The sequence below is a fragment of the Lagopus muta genome, chromosome 18 (genome assembly GCF_023343835.1).
Source record: "Lagopus muta isolate bLagMut1 chromosome 18, bLagMut1 primary, whole genome shotgun sequence".
In the NCBI taxonomy this organism is placed as follows: Eukaryota; Metazoa; Chordata; class Aves; order Galliformes; family Phasianidae; genus Lagopus; species Lagopus muta.
Genome location: NC_064450.1, coordinates 6,020,428 through 6,038,460, shown reverse-complemented (window position 1 = coordinate 6,038,460; position 18,033 = coordinate 6,020,428). Strand labels below are relative to the sequence as shown.

General features: G+C 58.8%; 2 protein-coding genes and 1 long non-coding RNA gene across 9 annotated transcripts; 1 reads left to right on the top strand and 2 right to left on the bottom strand.

Moving 5' to 3' along the window:
- Window positions 1–23: 23 nt before the first annotated feature.
- On the top strand, window positions 24–3,366 carry C18H17orf80 (chromosome 18 C17orf80 homolog). 3 transcript variants are annotated; one of them, XM_048965401.1, is made up of 4 exons: window positions 24–1,115; window positions 1,528–1,635; window positions 1,846–1,997; window positions 2,478–3,366. In XM_048965401.1, exons 1-4 carry the CDS (start codon window positions 95–97, stop codon window positions 2,538–2,540), a joined length of 1,344 nt encoding a protein of 447 aa, XP_048821358.1. In that variant the 5' UTR covers window positions 24–94; the 3' UTR covers window positions 2,541–3,366. The 3 variants fall into 3 exon arrangements, with proteins under 3 accessions (XP_048821358.1, XP_048821361.1, XP_048821359.1); XM_048965404.1 differs by having other exon boundaries at window positions 25–1,115; window positions 1,846–1,962; XM_048965402.1 differs by lacking the exon at window positions 2,478–3,366 and having other exon boundaries at window positions 25–1,115; window positions 1,846–2,468.
- Window positions 3,367–3,495: 129 nt separating this feature from the next.
- On the bottom strand, window positions 3,496–6,294 carry LOC125702310 (uncharacterized). Its single transcript, XR_007380522.1, has 5 exons — window positions 6,120–6,294; window positions 5,830–5,870; window positions 4,570–4,613; window positions 4,256–4,451; window positions 3,496–3,834 (listed from the first exon to the last, which is right to left on the bottom strand). It is a non-coding gene; the product is annotated as an uncharacterized LOC125702310 (long non-coding RNA).
- A 2,097-nt stretch (window positions 6,295–8,391) lies between these two features.
- Window positions 8,392–15,742, bottom strand: CDC42EP4 (CDC42 effector protein 4). Of its 5 annotated transcripts, XM_048965378.1 has the most exons (3): window positions 15,618–15,742; window positions 9,914–10,194; window positions 8,392–9,754 (listed from the first exon to the last, which is right to left on the bottom strand). In XM_048965378.1, exons 2-3 carry the CDS (start codon window positions 10,094–10,096, stop codon window positions 9,188–9,190), a joined length of 750 nt encoding a protein of 249 aa, XP_048821335.1. In that variant the 5' UTR covers window positions 10,097–10,194; window positions 15,618–15,742; the 3' UTR covers window positions 8,392–9,187. The 5 variants fall into 5 exon arrangements, with proteins under 5 accessions (XP_048821335.1, XP_048821331.1, XP_048821332.1 ...); XM_048965374.1 differs by having other exon boundaries at window positions 8,392–10,194; XM_048965375.1 differs by having other exon boundaries at window positions 8,392–10,191; window positions 15,618–15,739.
- Window positions 15,743–18,033: the final 2,291 nt, after the last annotated feature.

The window sequence follows — 18,033 nt, the reverse complement described above, 5'->3', positions numbered from 1 at the left end:
GCCCTGATCGCTGTGCGCATGCGCACTTCGACCCCCTGAGGCCCCCTCGCTGAGGGGTGTCTGCCGCGCCGCCTGACGGAAAAGCGGCCCCACCATGGCCGAGGCCCCGCCGGGCACGGAGCTCTGCCCGCACTGCCGGCGGCCCTTCAAGCGGCTCCGTACTCATCTCCCGCACTGCAAGGCCGCGCCCGGCCTGGAAGCGGAGGGAGACGGGCGGCGGGAGGAGGCGGCCCTGAGGAAGAAGAGGAAGCGGGAGGCCGCGGCCCGGCCTCGGGTGGAGGCCCAGGCGCTGGTGGAGGCCGAGGCCCGCGATGTGGCGCAGTCCCTCGACCTGCTGCCCGAAGAGGTGGCGGGAGTCCCGGAGAAACTTCGGGACGGGGTGAAAATAGTGATCGAAAATCACCGCGTCAAGGTGGTGAGGGGAAGGAGCGGCCCTGGGGGGCAGTGCGGGGCTGGCTCCAAAGCGCCGCGATCAGCCGAGTTCGAGGGAAGAAGTGCCCCGAAAGCAGCGCACGTGGAGGTGCCTGGCCACAGAGCTCCCAGCTCAAAGGGAGGAAAAGACACCGGTTTAAATGCGGTTAAAACATGTGGGCTGCTCGGTCACCCTGAAGCTGACGGCAGAAGGAGCCCCTCTGATCTCGCTCAGCAGGAGGGAACAGACAAAACCCTGACAGAAGAGAAGCAGGTGTACGTGGAAGCTGCTGTGGAATACAAAGCCCCTCTTTCTGTTTTGCACGCCCAGAACCTCCATCTGTCAGCAAGACAGGATTGGAGAGGTCACAAGGAAGGGACATCCAAAAATTACCTAACCGGCATACAAATGCTCAGTGTGAACAAGAAACAGATGGCTGTCGTTTCCGAGCCCATCCTGAATGCGGGGAGGGACAGCAGGCTGGCTTTGGACCAGTCCTTGCTCCACACCTCCAAAAGCCAACCCATCTGTCTCCCCCAGGCCTCTGGCAGAATCACACAGTCAGGTGCCGTGGGTTTGGAGTGGTTTCCAGACTTACATTCTAATTACCACAGTTTGAGCATGTTTCCTGAGAAGTCTATTCAGGATGATGTGGGGATCACAATGAAGACACCAAAGGGCAATTTATCAGAAGGACATCAAGGTAACGTTAGAAACAAAAGTCTGCTGCTGAGATCTGCTGTACTGCCAGGCTGAACTGTGAATGGAAGAGGAGGGGTAGGAAATGCTGAGGATGTCACTGAGTTTTCAACAAGTGATCTGGATCAGATCTGAACAGGTCTAAGTCTAAGGACATTACCTATCCAGCTTTCTCACCCTAGAAAACCAAGGGTTTGTGTTTTTAGGTTTGACTCTTGCACACCAGGGCCAGCAGAGCCAGCTCGCTTTGTGGGAGGAACAATTTGCTCTTCCTTTCTGAGCAACCTCAAGGTCAAGGCACTTACAGATACACAAGTTACCAGCTCCATGCTCAACACTCATAGCAGAAAGCGCAAGCACAGCGTGTATTGGCCTCAGTTTCCTCCCTCTGACCATTCTGACTTCTCATTTTGCAGGTCCTCTCTCAGAAAGGCACCTGATGGATGTAAGGCTGGGGGAGCTGCCCATGTGGCTCACCACCTGTGATTTTTCTCCCCGGGGGCTGCTTGGAGGCGTGCAGAAAGGTGAGGCTAAGTTTGTAGCTCTTGTGGCAGAAACATCCCACTTTACCTGATAACATGCTGCTGCAGCCTGGTCCAAGGGGCCAGTCTAGGTCTCTGTAAAAAAGTAAATCAAGAGACCCAACCTTCTGGCTTAGAAAGGCACACGGAAGCCAATCAATCAACTCCATGGGACCAGTACATGGTTTGACCCTCGTGTTTCTATTCCAACAGTTTGGAGCAGTTATTACAACAAATACATCAATGTGAAGAGGGGTGGAGCAGCTGGAATCTCCATGCTCCTTGCTGGGTACTGTGTCCTCAGCTACAGCTGGAACTATCAGCATATCAGTAAGATTTCCTTCTTGGTATCTGTCTTATTTCAGGTAATTCCCCTTCTGCAAAAGCTGCTATGATTATTTAATAGTCACATTATTTTAGGCTCAGAAGTAATTTAAATACTTCATCAGTAAAGCTAGTACCAGAGCTCAAGGAATAGCATTCTGATTTGGCTTAGGAAAGCAGAGGAATTTTGTAAAAGTGGTGGTAACAGCAATTTGCAGCTTCTCTCTAGCTAGAGCCAGGAACAGCCAGCAGCACTCTTCTCCCTTTGCTCTGTACATGGCTTGAGATATTCCAGCTCATTCCCTGGATTTACTCATAAATGACACAAAGGATTAACTGGTGTCTGTAGTTTCTCCACCAGGACTTGCTCCCACGTGCAGCTTTATAGTAGGTAAACAACAAAAGCTGTAGTCAGACTCCTGCTCATCACTGCTGGGCAAAGTACTCTTGTCATACGGTCCCTGAGCACAAGGCTGTGCTAACTTTTATTTTTTATTATTTCCCCAACCCTTTTTTGCTAGAGTGCAATCGCTGGCGCAAGTACCACTGAAGAGGCTGCAACAACACCCAGGAAAGAGTGGTAAATGTTTGACAGAATCAGCACAAGCTCCTGGGACCAGCAGGGTTTGAATCCTCAGTGAAACAGCAGACGCCCATTTCCTGCCACAGACAGGCTCTCAAGCTGCTGGTAGTGGGAGGATGCTTTTCAGCCATAGAGGGGTGTTGCTGACAGCCTGCAGTCACTGCTCTGGGGTCAGTGTTTAGCACTGAAAGAGAAGAAGGTGTTAAGGCAGCTCCTCAGAGGTCTGAATGCTGTAGATTTCCTGTGGTATTTGGCAAAGTATGTGGTAGATCATTGCAGATGGGGGTTAATAAGTAACCAGAATAACCATTGCCTTAAGTTATCAGGGCTGTACCAAGCACTGAGCACCTTCTACTTTCTTCTTGCCCCAGTAAGCAAGATTATGTTTGTAGTTAACTTGTGAAAGGAGAGCGATGCCTGCAGAGCCCTTCTACAGAGGGGCTCCTGCTTCCCTTAAGCACTGCCTGTGGCTCTACCTGGGCTCTGAGACAGCTACAGGAAGGATCTTTGTGGAGGTTTTAAAGCAGCAGCACTGAGAACACAGTGCCCTATTTCTGGAGGAAGAAAATCCATTGGATTAGCTGTTGTGCCCAAAGGGCAAACCGACATCAGACAAATGAGGACAGTTATGAGAGTGCTAGTTGTAGCCTGCCATCCTCAAACATGTCTGGAAAAGGGTTGGTCATGTTACAGGCACAAAAGCAGGCAAAAAAAAAAAATAATAAGTGAGCTCCTTATTTTAAGTGGGGTGCAGGAGAACTGTGTCAGAGGTGTTTCACAAAGAACTCCCTTCTCACCAGCAATAAAGTCCTTGTGAATTTTTCTTTCCTGTTTTGTCCTGTGCATTCTTCAACATGGTGATTTCTTGCCTACTTCCAATGTGACCAGCACACCCCCACTTTCCTCTGACCCAGGCACAAGCCATTCCCACCCTCCTTCAGGCTTTGGGCTGGTAATCTCCTGGTGCCATCTCCCTGCTGCACCAGTCCAAGCGTAGCCGCATTCCAGCTGTGCAGGAGGGGATGGAGGCAGTGACTGCTGTGGGAATAGTGAATTCCATTGAGGAAGATGTGATTTCTCTTTTGCTGCTCAGGCACATAGCTGTAAGAGCAAGTGTTGAGCATAGCCAACAGGCTTTTCTAGTCCAGCAGCTGTCCTGGTGGCCTGTCTGGCTCCATCATGTTGTACATCTCCCTCTGTCTTCCTTCTGCTTTCCCTGTGAGCGCTCATTTCCTCAGCAGGATTTCCATTTGGTTCTTCCCACACTTGCCAGCATAGTGACCTTTCTGTCTGCACTGGAGAAGGAACAGAGAGAGGCAGGCATCAATTTTGTGATAGATCAACCCTGTGCTGTTTTACCACGTGTTCTTGTCCCATCGTTTCCAAGTGAGTGGACTAATGGAGCTATACCTCATCTGACACAGCTTGTGCCTATAAGAAACAGCCTAAGGCTTATTACTACAACAACCCCCTGCCTCCAAGACTGCTTTCCACAGCTATTCTACTGTGTGCCAAGTGTTTACAATCAAGGAAGTCTCCACATTATCACTTGCAGTCCTTAGCTCATCTTCTATGGACTGCTGTCAGTCAGCCCCAGGCATGGCTAGATTCACAAAACCACTTTAGAAAGCCCCCCACAGCTCGTGCTGTCCCTCTCTCCCACTCCTCCAAGCTGAGATCATCGTTCCCAAACCTCCCAACCCCAGCATCACCCACCTCAAAGCAGATGCCTGGTTCTGGTGGGCACTGTAGGATGATGGAACCATTGCTGGGGTTCCTGGGCTGCACTGCCAGGGACTGGGTGGTGCTGGTGACTAGCAGCTGGGGCTCTGCAGGTGACACATCTTTGCATCCCCTCTCCCCCCTGGCAGCAGGTCCTAACCATGCCTATCTTCTGAGGACATTCTGCTCCCTGGTGGGGACATGGGGCAGTCAGCTTCAGCAGCCCCCAGCTCCTACCAGAGCACTGGGGCAGGGGCACAGAGCAAGAACAGTATGAGATGGGTCAGTGTGAGGACCTCCTGCATCACCTTTGCTGTGATCTGTGGTGTGCATCATCAACCCGGCCTTGAGGCTGCAAAGGGACACAAGGACAAGCAGTTACCCCCTCATGGCACTCACAGCCATTTAACACTGTCCCAGGATTCTCATCCCCCAACCAGCCCTATCTGGCTGCATGCCAAGCTCCCCCCCCCCCCCCCCCCCATTCCACCCCATACTTACTGAATAAATTTGCATTTAGGTCCATCAGGGCAGAAACCCACAAGGTAGCTGGCACACATCACCCTCTGCGTGCACTTGTACCTGCACGGGGGGCCTGCCACACACAGAAGAGCTCCCCGTTAGCAGGGACACAGCACTGAGCCTGGATCTCTGCCAGGCACTAAATAGCACTCCCACACAGCCCCCAGAGCTCACCCTTCTCTGGCTCCATCACCTTGCAGGATTTGGGGCCAGCAGAAGGGAGCAGACCTGCCATAACCAGCAGGTAGTGAGCACTGTCCCAGCATCTGGGCACTCACCATGCCTGCAGAAGCTTCGGTCATACCAGGGACAGCCCGTGGTGCCAGCTGTAGCATCAACATACAGGAAGGGACAGTCCTCACTGCTGCACTCAGCTGTGGGACCAGGGGGAGGGGAGGGGGTGAAGGCTGGGACAACGCTCACCCAAGTCAAACAGCAGAAATATGGGAGAAACAGGTGCCCAGGGGCATGCAGCCTCGGGCAGACACTGGTGGCATTTCTTCCTGCAGACAGGAGGTGGCATCAGGAGATTGCTTGAGGCCAGACCCGGAGGACACAGGGGGTTTGGGTGGGACAGGCTGCAGGGTCCTCATTCTGCTCTTACCGAGCTCGAAGTGGGAGCAGCACTTGGGGATCACAGTCATGTTGGGCTTGTGTAGGAAGTCACAGCCACTGCTCCATAAAAGCAGTGCTTGCAGACCACCACCCACCTCAACTCGTGTAGGATCACCCCCAGAACGCACCCAGCTCATACAGGCAGTGCCTGAGTACCATATGTTCACTCCGAGGCATTCAGACCCTCCCCTTTGTGCTATTGCACAGCTCTGGTCCAAAGGAATGTGGCACTGGGGAGAAACAATAGGCTCTGAGCAGTCAACTTCTGTGCTCCAAACCTGCATCTTGCAGGACACACAGATGTGGAGAAGCCCATTATGGTCGTGGTGTGGTGACAGAGCAGAGAGAGGCCCTCTCCATCTCCCTGATGTCCCCAAGGGACTGCAAAACAGCACTGGTTCCACCCATCCTGAACCCTTCACAGCACTCACCTCTGGTGCAGAGCCCTTGGGTGAAGATCTTACACACAGCTCTGCAGGGAGATCAGGGGAGAAGGAGCTTAACGCACAGCACTGGTGCCAAGACCATCATTCCCCAAAGGGATGAGCCCCCAACTCTTCCCACAGAGCTGCACTGGGTGCATCGTCAAGGGAAGCAACGCCTGAGGCCAGCCTGGCAGAAATACCACAGTAGCTGCAGCAAAGCAGGGAGAACCCCAGCACCTTCTGCAACTCTGCTGCTCTCCAGGGATGCCACAGGACCCTCAACTTAGTGTCTTTACCTGGGAAGGGCAGGAGCTGGGCTCCTTGCTGCTGCTCTGTGTCAGCCTCTGCATCAAACCAGATCCTCTCCACACCAGCCACCAGCTCCTCCATCACTCTGTAGTCACTAATCCCCCAAAGGGCTCAGAAACCCTCTTCTTCCTACCCCCAAAGCAAACTCAGCTGAAGCAGAAGCCCAGTGCCCTCCATTTAGGGAGAGAAGCTACCCACATCTGCTCTCAATTTGCAGCCGTGATTGCCTGGTGCCTCAGCCCAGCTGTGGGGAGCTCAGCCCAGGTCCCCCAACCCTGGTGATGCCTCCTTGCATCAACATATGTTTCCTCTCTGCCAGTGCTGGGAGAGCAGCTGGCAGTGGCCCTGACCCACAGTGGGGTCTGCAGGAGCCGACTCTCACCCCAGGCTGCACGCTCAGCAGGGAGAGCCTGACATCAGAGCTGAATGTGGTCTGCATGCTGTAATTAAACAGCCAGATAGCAAGGGATGGAACCTTTGTTGCGCCTTGTAATGCTTTGAACATTGAACATGCAGAGCTGCACCGTCCCCAGTCCCACTTTGCAGTGCCACATCTCCAGGCTCACAGTGGGGACAGCCAGCTCGTTCCTTGCACCCTATGAGAAGCCCCTTTGGCCTCACTGCCAGGCTGGGGGCTTGTACATGTGTGAGGCTGCAGTAACACGAGTGAGACACAACCCTGGTGTCACAGTGCCTCCCAAAGCCACCCAAGCAGACCCCTGTCCCTCTTCCATCATGTAGTTCCTGCAGCCACGCGCATCCCCATCACGTGCCCGGAGTGACATGGCCTGACACATCAGGGATGGAGACCTGCTCCCATTCTGTCACTAGCTATAAATGCACTGGAGCAGTGCTGCGTGCCTGCTGAGTGCTGCCAGCGGGGCTGCAGCCTTGCACTGGGCACCCACCAGCACCCAGTACTTGTCCTGATGGCATCCCATGCAGTGTCACATCCCGCACTGGCCTGACGCTCACTGGCATCACAACGTTGCTCCCCACTAGCCCTAACCCCGCAGTGCTGGCCCTGCACTGGGCTGTTGTCCCATCCCGGTGAGCAGAGCTGTGTCCCATTTGCACTCAGTGAGCTGCTGTGCTTTCTGCCCCGTCGGCTCGCAGCAGTGCGGTGCTGCCGAGCAGAGGCTGGAGCCGACAGGCGTCACAGCAATGGGAATGGCTTTGTGACAGAGCCAGGACTGCTCAGCACCTGCCCTGGGGCTCCCCATCCCCAAGTACCCTCCAGAAAGGGGTGCAAGCCCCAGAGACCTTCCCAGCATGCTGCTTCATGTCAGGGCAACAATAAGGGACAGGAGGAGCCTGACGACCTCTCAGGACACAGAGACCAGCACCATCGGTTTAGGGAGGGATGCTCAGAGCCCAGTGCACCAGTCCCAACCCAATGGAGCAGAGTGGGAGCAGGGTAGAGGCATCCCGGTGAGCTCAGAGCAGCCGCTGGCCCGGCTGCCAGCTGCAGCTGCTGTTGTTCTCACATCCTGAACAATAGCCCAATGTCCCACGCCACGGGGCATTGTGTCGGCACAGGACCCCTTTGTGTCCCCACCGCAGCTCAGCGCCTGCTCCCACCAGCATCACCCTTCCAACCTCTTGTGCAGGGTGGTGGGCACCCAGCCCAGACCCTCCAAGGGCTGGAAAATAATGAAAAGGCCAAATCCTTCTGTCCTGGTCCAGCCCTGCAAAGCCATCTGCTTGAGGATGAGGGAGCGTTCCCGGACCGCTCTCCCCATCTTATCCCATCCCATCCCCAGGCAGGGAGCAGCCAAAATCCTGCTGTAAGGTAGGAATACCTGCTGTGCTGGACACGGCCCCACCATCCACTCACCTCAGGGCTCACAGCAGGGCAACCCCAGCCCATGGGAGTGGGGACAGCCAGTCCTGCCTTTCCACCTTCCCCTTCTCCCTGACTGAAGGAAGCATGCTGCAGGAGGAGAGGCCACTTGGCATGGTCACCCCTTGGCATGAGCAGGACTGGCCGGAAGGGCACAGCCAAGAGCCAGATCCGGCCAGCAGGAGCTCACCCGCTTCCCCCACGGCAGGCAGCCCCGCTCTGATGGGCAGATAGAGCACAGCCACAGGTGCCAACACACAGCCAGGTTGGCACAGCACCACACGGAGCCGGGGAGAAGCCACAGGGCCTGGGAGGAGGCAACAGCATGGGGTCTGGAAGCAGCACAGAGAAACCCCATCCCCACACTGGACCCGGTGTAGAAGAAGGCAGCCACCCACATCTCACCCCATAGGAACTCAAGCCACTGCTGTCACTAACATTTCCTTTATTCTTCACATTTTTACATACACGGTATAAAACCTTTTTATTCCACCTGTCTGCACCAGCACAGCCCCACAGCAGCAGCCACCAGCATGCTGGACTGGGGGGTCCCAGGCATTCATTCCCAGGGCACAGACCCACCGTCCTATTGGTGTCCCCAGCACAATTGGTGCCAGGGCCATATGGAGTGTGTCTCTGCTGGGATGGAGCATCCATCTGAAGCGTGAGGAGCAAGTCCCCACTGCAGCACAAAGGCAGCGGCTCTCAGACTGCAGAAAGTCCCTAAGAAACCCAGAGCTGCCAGCTGTCCCAGGGCTCTGAGTTTGAGTCCTTCCTCATGGGAAATGTCCCCTCCGTTAAAAAAAAAAACAAAAGCAAGAGTAAAGAAAGTTAAGTACAAATCGGAGAGCAGTAAAAACCTTATGGTGGAAAAAAATATATATATTACTAGAGGGACTAAAACTTCAAAGCCTCATCTTGTTTGATCCTATAATGCTTTATGTGGGCAGGGGAAAAAAAGAAAAGAAAAAAAAAAAGAGCACTAGCATCCAAAGTCCAACAGAAAGAACCAAGATTGAGTCTGTTCCTTGTCCAGGGACGTGCTGGAGCTTTCCCAGGGCAGCACTATCCTATCACCATGGGATGGCACCGGCACTGCGGGAGGGAGAGGAGCAAAGTGTTCCTGGTGCTGCCAGCCCCAGCACTGGGTCACCCATCCCTGTGTCCAAGCAATCACAAATGAGAACCAGTCCCCTCAGCTCACCGCCCTCCCTATACCCTGATCTCATCATCATCTTCATCGGCGAAGGAGAACTCCTTGTCTGGGCGCTTCGGAGGGCCCCGCTGGCTCTGTGCCCCCACTGGGAGGGGGCTGCGCTCCCCCGGCCCCGAGGCACAGCTGGATGCTGCACTGCTGTCCCTGGGGCCGCCGGCGCTGCGGGATGGACTCTGGCTCTGCGCAGCCACTGGAGAACTGGGTACAGCAACATCCCCCTCCTCACGGCTCTCCTCCGCCTCGAGGTCTTCATCCTGCTCCCACTGCTCCTTATCCATGATGCTCAGCACATCGCCGAGCATGGAGGGCCCCAAGTCGATGTGGAAGGACATGATGGACTCGGCGTGTTTCATGCCAGCCCCGCTCTTGGCCACCACAACGGGCAGCTCCGTGATGTCCCCGAAGTCGCGCTCATCCAGACCGGGGCTCAGCGGCCCGGCGGCCGCCCCGTTGAGACGCTGCTGCTCTTCGGGGCTCATCTCCTCCGGCATCTTCTTGACGGGACTGGAGGAGAGGCTCTTGGGCAGCTGCCCCGCGCTCCTGTCCACCTCCTTCTCATTGAGCTGCGGCAAGGAGACGGCATTCTTCACGAAGAGCGCCGAGTCGCGCAGCGAGCCCAGCATGTCCCGCCGGTCACCGCGCGTCACCGACTGCGAGCGCTTGCTGCTGCGGAAGCGGCGGGACAGCAGCCCCGGCTTGGAAGCCCCCGGTTCCTCACCTACCTCCGGCTCGCCAGCCTTGCTGGTGAGGAACGAGGTGTCCCCGAATGCATCCCCGGCCCGGCCCACGTGCATGGTGTGCCGGAAGTCCCCCAGCGGTGCGCTGATCATCTCTGCCGTCAGGTCGGCCCGCGAGCGCCGCTTGGAGTGCGCCGAGTTGGAGACGAGCTGCTTGAGGATGGGCATGGTGCTGGTGGTGGGCAGCACGGCCAGCGGGCACGGCTGCTGCTCACGGCTGCTGCTCCACGCACGGGGTCGCACCCGGCATCACCAGTGGGTCACTGCTAGGGGACAGGAGAGGGACACAGTCAGGCGAAGATGCTATGGAATCATAGAATCATTAAGATTGAAAAGACATCTCAGCCCCCAAGCCACCCTCACTGTGCCCCACTGACCCTGTCCCCAAGTGCCACATCTCCATGGTTCTGGAATACCTCCAGGGATGGTGCCCCACCCCCTGGGCTGCTGTGCCAGTGCCCAACCACTCGTCCTGAGAAGAAATTGTTCCTGATATCCAACCTGAACCTCCCCTAAAACAACAGACACAGCCCTGCTGACACCAGCCCTCATACTACCAGGCTGCAAAACACAACACCATGGCCACAGATGAGTGTGATCCTGCATCAGCCCCCACACAGAGCATTGCAAGGGGGATGGGGCCTCAGACCCCACCGAGCCACCCAACCCTGCTCTGTCCTCTCAGAAGAGTGGTGTCAGTCCCCATCCACGAAGTAGACAAAGAGTTGGGCATGGAGAAGCAGCATGAAAGTCCCTGATGGAAATGAGCATGGCATCATGGTCCCCTTGTTCTGTCCCATGGTGATCCCAAGCTGCAGGCTTCCAGATATCCCTTCTCCTCCCTGAACACTCGCACTTTGTTGTTGCTTTGGAGACAGATTCAAGATGGCAAACCGGGGGAACCATCACAGCATCACCCCACCCCACCCCACCAACCCTTCTCACCCTACAGCCCCAGAAGGGCAAATCCCCACAGCAGCCAGGTCTGCAGCAGAGCTCCTCGGGTGACACTACCACGCTTTGGGGACACACACACAAAGAGGGACATGGAGGGCACCCACTGCCCCTCCCTGCGCAGCCCCAGCCCACCGGAGTGGGGCACAGCAGCACTGAACTTCCAGGAGCTGCACACTGAGAGGATGCCTGGGATTTTATTTTTTTTTAATTGAAAGAAAGCGGGGAGGAGCAGCCGCCAGGAGGAATTGGAAACAGACGGCAGGAAGTGTGCAAGGAGCCCCCGGGAGGCACCACCAGGCTGAGGGGAGCAGAGCAGGGACAGCTCCTGCAGCCTGGTGCACCTGGTAGCATGCGTGGCAGGATGGGGACGTGGGGGACCCCAAAGCCATCCATGCTGTGCCCTGGTGCTGATCCCACATGTGCCTGTGCCACTCTCACTGCACCCCCATCCTACCCCCCCAGCACAGCCACCTCACCGTCACTGCTGTGACTCAGGGCTTACAGCTCACAGCAGAGATGACCAAGGGCCTCTCCCTTCCTCTTTCTCACAGCCCAGCAGCATTACAGCCTCCTCCATCCTCAGTGCCATCACCGGCCCCATCCAGCCCAGCCCCGGTGGCCACGCAGGAGGGAACAAGGACAGCGACCACATCATTGCATCCCATGTCGTCAGGCAGCCCCAGGTGGTCCCGGGTGAGGAAAAGCCAGAGAGGAAGAACTCACAGCCGCCCTCTTCCTCCACTCGGGCACCGTGGCGCTGCCGACACAGCCATGCTCACAGGGAAAGGGACAATAACTCTTCCCTGTGTCCCTCAGCCATGCCCAGCTCTGTGGGACTGGCGGGGAGAGATACGGCAGCAAGGTCCCAATAAAACCCAGCCACGTACCCACACACATGCCCCAAACCTGTTTCAAGACACCTGGCTGTCCCTCACCATTCGGCCAAGCTCGTTCCATGTGGGCAGGGCGCACTCTGATCCCACACAGGTGCAAAGTCCCATTTCCCTGCCCCACTCTCACAGCTCCTCCTCAGAGCCAGCGCGCCGCATGGCAGCCCCAGAGCTGAAGGAACACGCTGACCCTGGGGGCTCCAGAGGGGACACAGCAGCAGGGATGAAGCAGCTGCTCTGTTTCCCACCAGCTCTTCCCATGCACTGCAGCCACCCCCAACCCAGAGCTGGGTGGGCTCCTCCCCACACCCCCATGCAGCTTCTCGCAGCCCCCCACTCCCAGCAACAGCTCCTGCACGCGCATGGTGCAGACATTTCCCTCTGCACGCTCTCCTTTCAGGCCAGCATTCCTGCAGCCTTTGGTTTTACATAAAACAAACACTCCCAGCAAGCTCCCCAGCTGGGCCAGGCAACCGTGCTGGCTGATTTAGGCCATCTGGGGACTGTCCCTCCCTTGTATTTAGATTTCAGGGCCAAGTTGAGCATTTGCAAGATACTTTGCAAGCTGCAGTGAAGGGGCCGCTGGGAGTTGGAACATTACTGGTGCAGCCTCCCCATCCAGCTGCCCTCCATCACCATCAGCCTCCAAACAAGCCATGCCCCCCCCCCCCCCCCCCCCCCCACCCCTGAGGCTGCGGCCCAAAAAAACATTTCATAGTGACCCAAATCTCCCTCAGAGCTTTGCCCCCAGCCTCCCATAAAGGCAAATCTGGAGCAGCCACCTATACCAGCCCCATCCCACTGAGGGAACGGGGCACAGAGCCCTCTTCTCCTGCTCTCGCTCAGGGCGAGGAGCAGATCCTGTGACATTCACGCTGTGCATGCTCTTACAAAGGAAACCAGGCCAGAGCAGTTCCACAGCTGCCTCTCCTGCTGCCTCTGGGATCACGGCTGTGAAACCCGAGCGGTGCAGCAGGGCTGGCAGTGCTGCCCATTTCTGGGCATAGCGGGTGGCAGCGAGTCCAGGCAGGGCTTTGGGGATGCGGATAGGATAGGACTCGCAAGCAGGGTTTAAGGCAACAGGGAGAAAGCAAAGCAGCGGTTTACAATCTGCCTCATCCCCACTTCTCAACCCTTAATAATCTTGAGCTCGAAACAGCGAGAGCCTTGCATCCCTGATTTCCCCTGAAAATGAGCGCTCAGCCTGGATCCTGCAGACAGCACAGAGGAGAGCCAAATCCCAGCCAGCCCCATGCAGGGTTGGCAGCAGGGACCACTCAACCTGATGCCACTTTCATCCCCATCTCACCCCGCTCAGCACCAGTCACCCACTGGGGACCACAAGGCAAAAGAACAGGGACGGCACAGGGGTGCGTGCGAGGGAAACACCGCTCCAGCCACGCTCCCACACACCCCGCCTCCGGCTCACCCCGCTCCCGGGCTGGGAGAGCCATCCCAGCCAGCCCAGCCGGATCCCAACAAGCCGGGCTGCGCACATGCCACAGGCAGCAGCCTGCAGCCCCGAGATCAGAGGATGCTCCCCACCCTGCCGGGCGCTGGGGCAGGGGCAGCACAGGACCGGTCCGTCCCCAGTACAGCTCCGGGGCAGGGAGGACGCGCTCAGCCCCGCTCACGGGGCGCTGCCCCCCGTCCCCCTCACCCCCCCGCCCCGGGCAGCCGTCTCGCACAGCCCTTTGATGTCGCTGCCTGGCAGACGGCTGCCGGAGACGCTTCTCTCTCAGATGACGCCCTGCCACCTCCGGTCCCAGCGCTATCACAGCCCGGTGAGCCCCGCCAGGCCTGGGGAAGCCGGTCCCGTTTGCGTGGGATGAGGAGGCGCCCGGTGAGCGTTGCTCTCCGCTGTGGGTGACAGGTCTGGTCCTGTCTGCTGGCACCGCCGCGGCTCAGTCAGGGGATGAACAGAGGAGGCTTCAGCGGTCGGAGCCCGGGTCAGCGGGACGGCTCAGCTCTGCGCTGGTTGCAGCTATCTGCGCATAAATCAGAGTTGACCCGGGGAAGCGCCAGCCTGGCGGTGCCAAAAAACGGAGCGGCGTTCTCCCCAGGGAGCGCTGACGCCCAAGAGCTGCATCCAGAGTTCAGCGAGGAGCTATGGGCAGGACACGCCATTACACGCAAGGGAGCAAAACCCTCCTGCTGAGGGGCCAAGAAGCAGCCCGCAGCCACGGAGGGGACGTTTCCGAGGGGAAAGGTTATCTCCTCGCTCCGTCACCCGCAACAACGGGGGCTGGCCAGGCTCTGACAGGATACCGGGGCTAAACGGCCCTCCTGACCTCTTCCAGGCTCCAAATTCCTGCGGTTTCGCTAGGGTGGACGGGAAATAAACAGCCCGGCTTCCCACGGCTCACCCCGACACCCCACATGCCCAAACCCCACCGGCCGGCTCGGGGCCCCGCGCTGCCTGCGCTCAGACAAAACCCAGCGAACAAAGGCAGAGACGGCCGCGGTCAGCACAACGCCGCCGGGCTGCTCACAGCTCACCCCACAGCGTGGCACCGAGGGGGTGGCCGCCCCCCGCTATGGGGGTCTTTTCACCCCACCTCCCGCACCAGCACCCGACCTCACGAACATACCCCGCATTAAACCTCAGCTGGATTTGCTCCACGGTCTCCGAGGGAGCCGCATCCAAAACAGATTTGTTTACTGCGTGTCCCGAGATCGGTGTGCCGCTCCCTGCCCCTCTCCCTACCTCAGTTCCCCCCCCCCAGACAGCTAACGATCTCAGCTCCCGCGTTAACAGCCTATAGATCGGCACTTGGAAACATCCATACCGACAACGGGGCTGCTGGGGTCAAGCCAGGGCAGCGCAGGCTGCATCCCCGTCCCCACCAGCGGCTTCCACCCCCCCAGCTCGGCTCTGGCAACGCCGTCCCACATCGCAACAGGCTTCTGCGCCCCGTGCTCAAGTTGCAGAGCTGAGAAAGCCCCCGGGATGCCCAGAACGCGTCCCCTGGGAGTGCTGAGCACTACAGGAGTGTAGAACGGGACGGTTGGGAAACCCTGGCCCACCCCCGACTGCAGGAAGCAGAGCTGAAGGGGGATTTCAAGCCGCTCTGTGACTCAGCAGCCGCTTCGCCCCGTCCCAGCGAGCCCAGAGGTGCGGCTGGAGCCGCTCCAAGGATCGGCGTTTCCGAGAAGGGCCGCATGAGCGCAGCGTTCGGGACTTCGACGGGGTGCGCAATCAGAGCCCGGCCCGGGCACCGCGCTGCGGGGCTCCGCGAACCGGGCCGGGGCAGCGCACTCGGGCCGAGCCATGCCAGGACCGGGACAGCCCTGGGGCCGGAGCCCGCAGCTCGGGCGGGGCGAACCAGTGCCCCAGGCTGGGCAAATAGAGCTCCGGAGGCGCCGCATCCTGTTAACTCCTTCAACCACCCGGCCTGGTGCCGGGACAGGGCTCGGGATAGCCCCAGGACCCCACCCGCAGTGGTGGCGGCTCCGGACCCCCCGGTCCCGCATCCCACGCCTGAACCCCCACCGGCTACATCCCGAACGCTGCTCCCGGTTCGAGGGGGAAGAAGGTGGGGGCCACGGCGCTGCCAGCCCCCACAGCCCGGGTCCGCTCCCGATTACCGAACCCCACCCGCGGGGCTCCCTGCCTACCGGAGCTCTATCCGCACGACGATGCCGGCACCGCACGGCCCGGAGTTTCCCAACGGCCCTCGGAGCGGAGCGGTCCGAGCTCGGCGCCCACCCCGGTGCCGCCGCGCCCCGTCCCTCCCTCGGACAATAGCAAAACCAAGGCCCGGCCATCCCATCCCCGTGCCGTGTCGTTCCGAGCCGTGCCGGGCTGAGCCGTACCGGCGCGCCGCCCGACCCCCTCGTACCTGCGCGCCCGGGTCCCGCGCCCGACCCATGGCCGTGCCGCCCGGTGCCGAGCCGAGCCGAGCCGAGCCGGAGCGAAACCGCACCCCCTCCACTACCGCCGGGCGCGAATGATGTCATCGCCCCGCCCGGGCCAATGGAGCCTCGCAACGTCACGGGGCTGCCCCACTCCCTCCATTCAAACCCGAGTGGGGCGGGGGGGGGAGGCAGTAAGGCTTGTCCTGGATGCGGCCTTTTTGGGGGTCCCTACTGGGATACCCCAACCTCGGAGAGAGATCCTCTGTGCGGAGTGCGGGGATCCACGCGTGTGACTCTTCCCCCCGTGGGGCAGCCAGGAGCTCGGTTCTCCCCTCTCCAGGCCCAGCAGTGGGCGGGGGCTGCCCGCACCCCCAGCGTAGGAACCGGGGCTGGAGGCTGTAATTAATTAAGGGAATTAAAGCCGAACTGAGCAGCCAGGAGTCAATGGGCTCAGCCCTGGGGGGGCACCGTTGACTACGCTCCGCTCGCAGCCGTGTCACCCCCGCTCGCCCTCTGCTGTCCCCAGCCTGTCCCCATCCAGCCCCGCAGCCGCAGCCCCTCGGCAGCTCCACGCGATGGGTGCGGGGCAGCGGCACCGCGCTGAGGGTTCAGGGCTGCGCAGCCTCCGCCAGAGATTAAGGCGAGACCTTTGTGGGAGAAAAGGGGCGGGAGAGACAAGATTATCCCGAATCTGCCTAATGCGGCGTTTCTTGCATATTCCAAAGCGTCTGGCGCCTCTGTGCATGCAGCCAGACCGGGGAATAAAGGGGTGGTGAGAGGGAGATACGGCTCCAGATGCTGCGGCCGTACGTGCTCGGGAGCTCATTGCTGCAGTAAGCGCCAGGGCACAGAGGTTTCTGGTGTCACCAACGAGAGGAGAACCCCACTTGCAGGGCGGCTCCACTCCCCAAAATGCAGCTGCACGGGTTCAGCAGCACCAACCCAAAGGGATGCATCAGCGCTGGGCACTTCATCCCAATGCTGCCCACCCGTGGGAATGGGATGAGCCAGAACCATAAACCCGTTGCTCACTGCAGGGCTGGGCAACGCGCAATGCTGTGGGGTTGGCATGCCAGAGGGGGTGGGGGGCTGAGCACTGAGGCCAAAACAACTGCACTGGTGTGGGTGTTCAGCACTGCTGCTGGCTCCCAAAGGCTCCTCCTGGGCTACGCTGCTCCCTCTGTTCACATCACTGCCATTTTCATAGCCGGTTCGGTCAGAAAATTTGATTTTCCCTGCTTTGCATTGGGGAAACTGAGGCAGAACATGAAGCACCGTGCCTGCGCTTTTTCAGGTTGGAGTGGCTGTGGAAGGGGAGGCTCCATCCTGGGGCTCTGCCCACATGCACCAAGCCCCCCCCCACGGCTCATTATCAGGTAAATCAGTGCTACCAGGCCAGCTCATGTCAGATGAAGGCCTTGCATTGCCAGCAATGCGTGCCTCACCTGATGCTGTCATGGGAGCACAGTGCTGGGTGAGACAGCACAGTCAGAAGGAATTAAGCTCAGCCGGCTGCCAGCGAGACAGCACTGCTGGGGACAGCACCTGAGGGCTGGTGGGGCTGTGGCTGGGCAGAGCAGGCACCCAGTGAACCCGAAACACTGCTATCAGAGCTGCCTCCACTCCTGTCCTCCTCCTGCAGAGTCCCCAGGGCAGGATCCTGCCCTGGGGAGATAGCAGGAGGGTTGGGGATGCTCAGAGGCTCAGGAGTGGGTAGCTGGATGGCTCTGACCCTCCCTGAACCCATCGCTGGCTCCTTTTAGTGCTTCTCAGCAGCTTTTGAAAGCAGTGTGAAAAAAAGATTGTAAAGCACTTTTAAAAGCCAAGGAAAATGTGCCTGGGTTCCCAGCAGCCAGTCCCCTCCTCCCCAGCAAGCCCAGCCAGCACATCAGTGCCTGCCAGCTCTGCTGATGGTGCTGCCTTGGCCATGCAGGAGATGCTTCTGAGAGCACTGCCTGGTTTCTTCTGAGCCGGAGTGCTGCAGTCAGGTGTGGGAAGCACCAGGCAGGCAGCCTGAGAGCCATCCCAAATCCTCCAGCCCCACAGCCTGTGTGCATGCTGACCATGGCCAGAAACTTCCCTAATCACCCCCTTCAGCCCCACAGGCATCAGCTTGTGCCCAGAACTAAAGGTTCTCACCCCTTCCTTGTGTTGTCCACCCAGTTAACCAGCCAACCCATGCACTCCAGCAGGATTGTGCTGCATGCTCACCACCAGCACCTCAGCACCTGCAGGAGATGCAGGTCAGAGCCTGGCACAGGCAGGGTTTCTCCACCATTCCCAGCAAGCACACTTCCCTCCTAACCAGCAACCCAAAATCCACCCCAGCCACCCCAGTGCCCCCGGCACCACCATAGGTGACAGATCCCATACAGTGTGACAAGCATCCAGAGCTGCAGG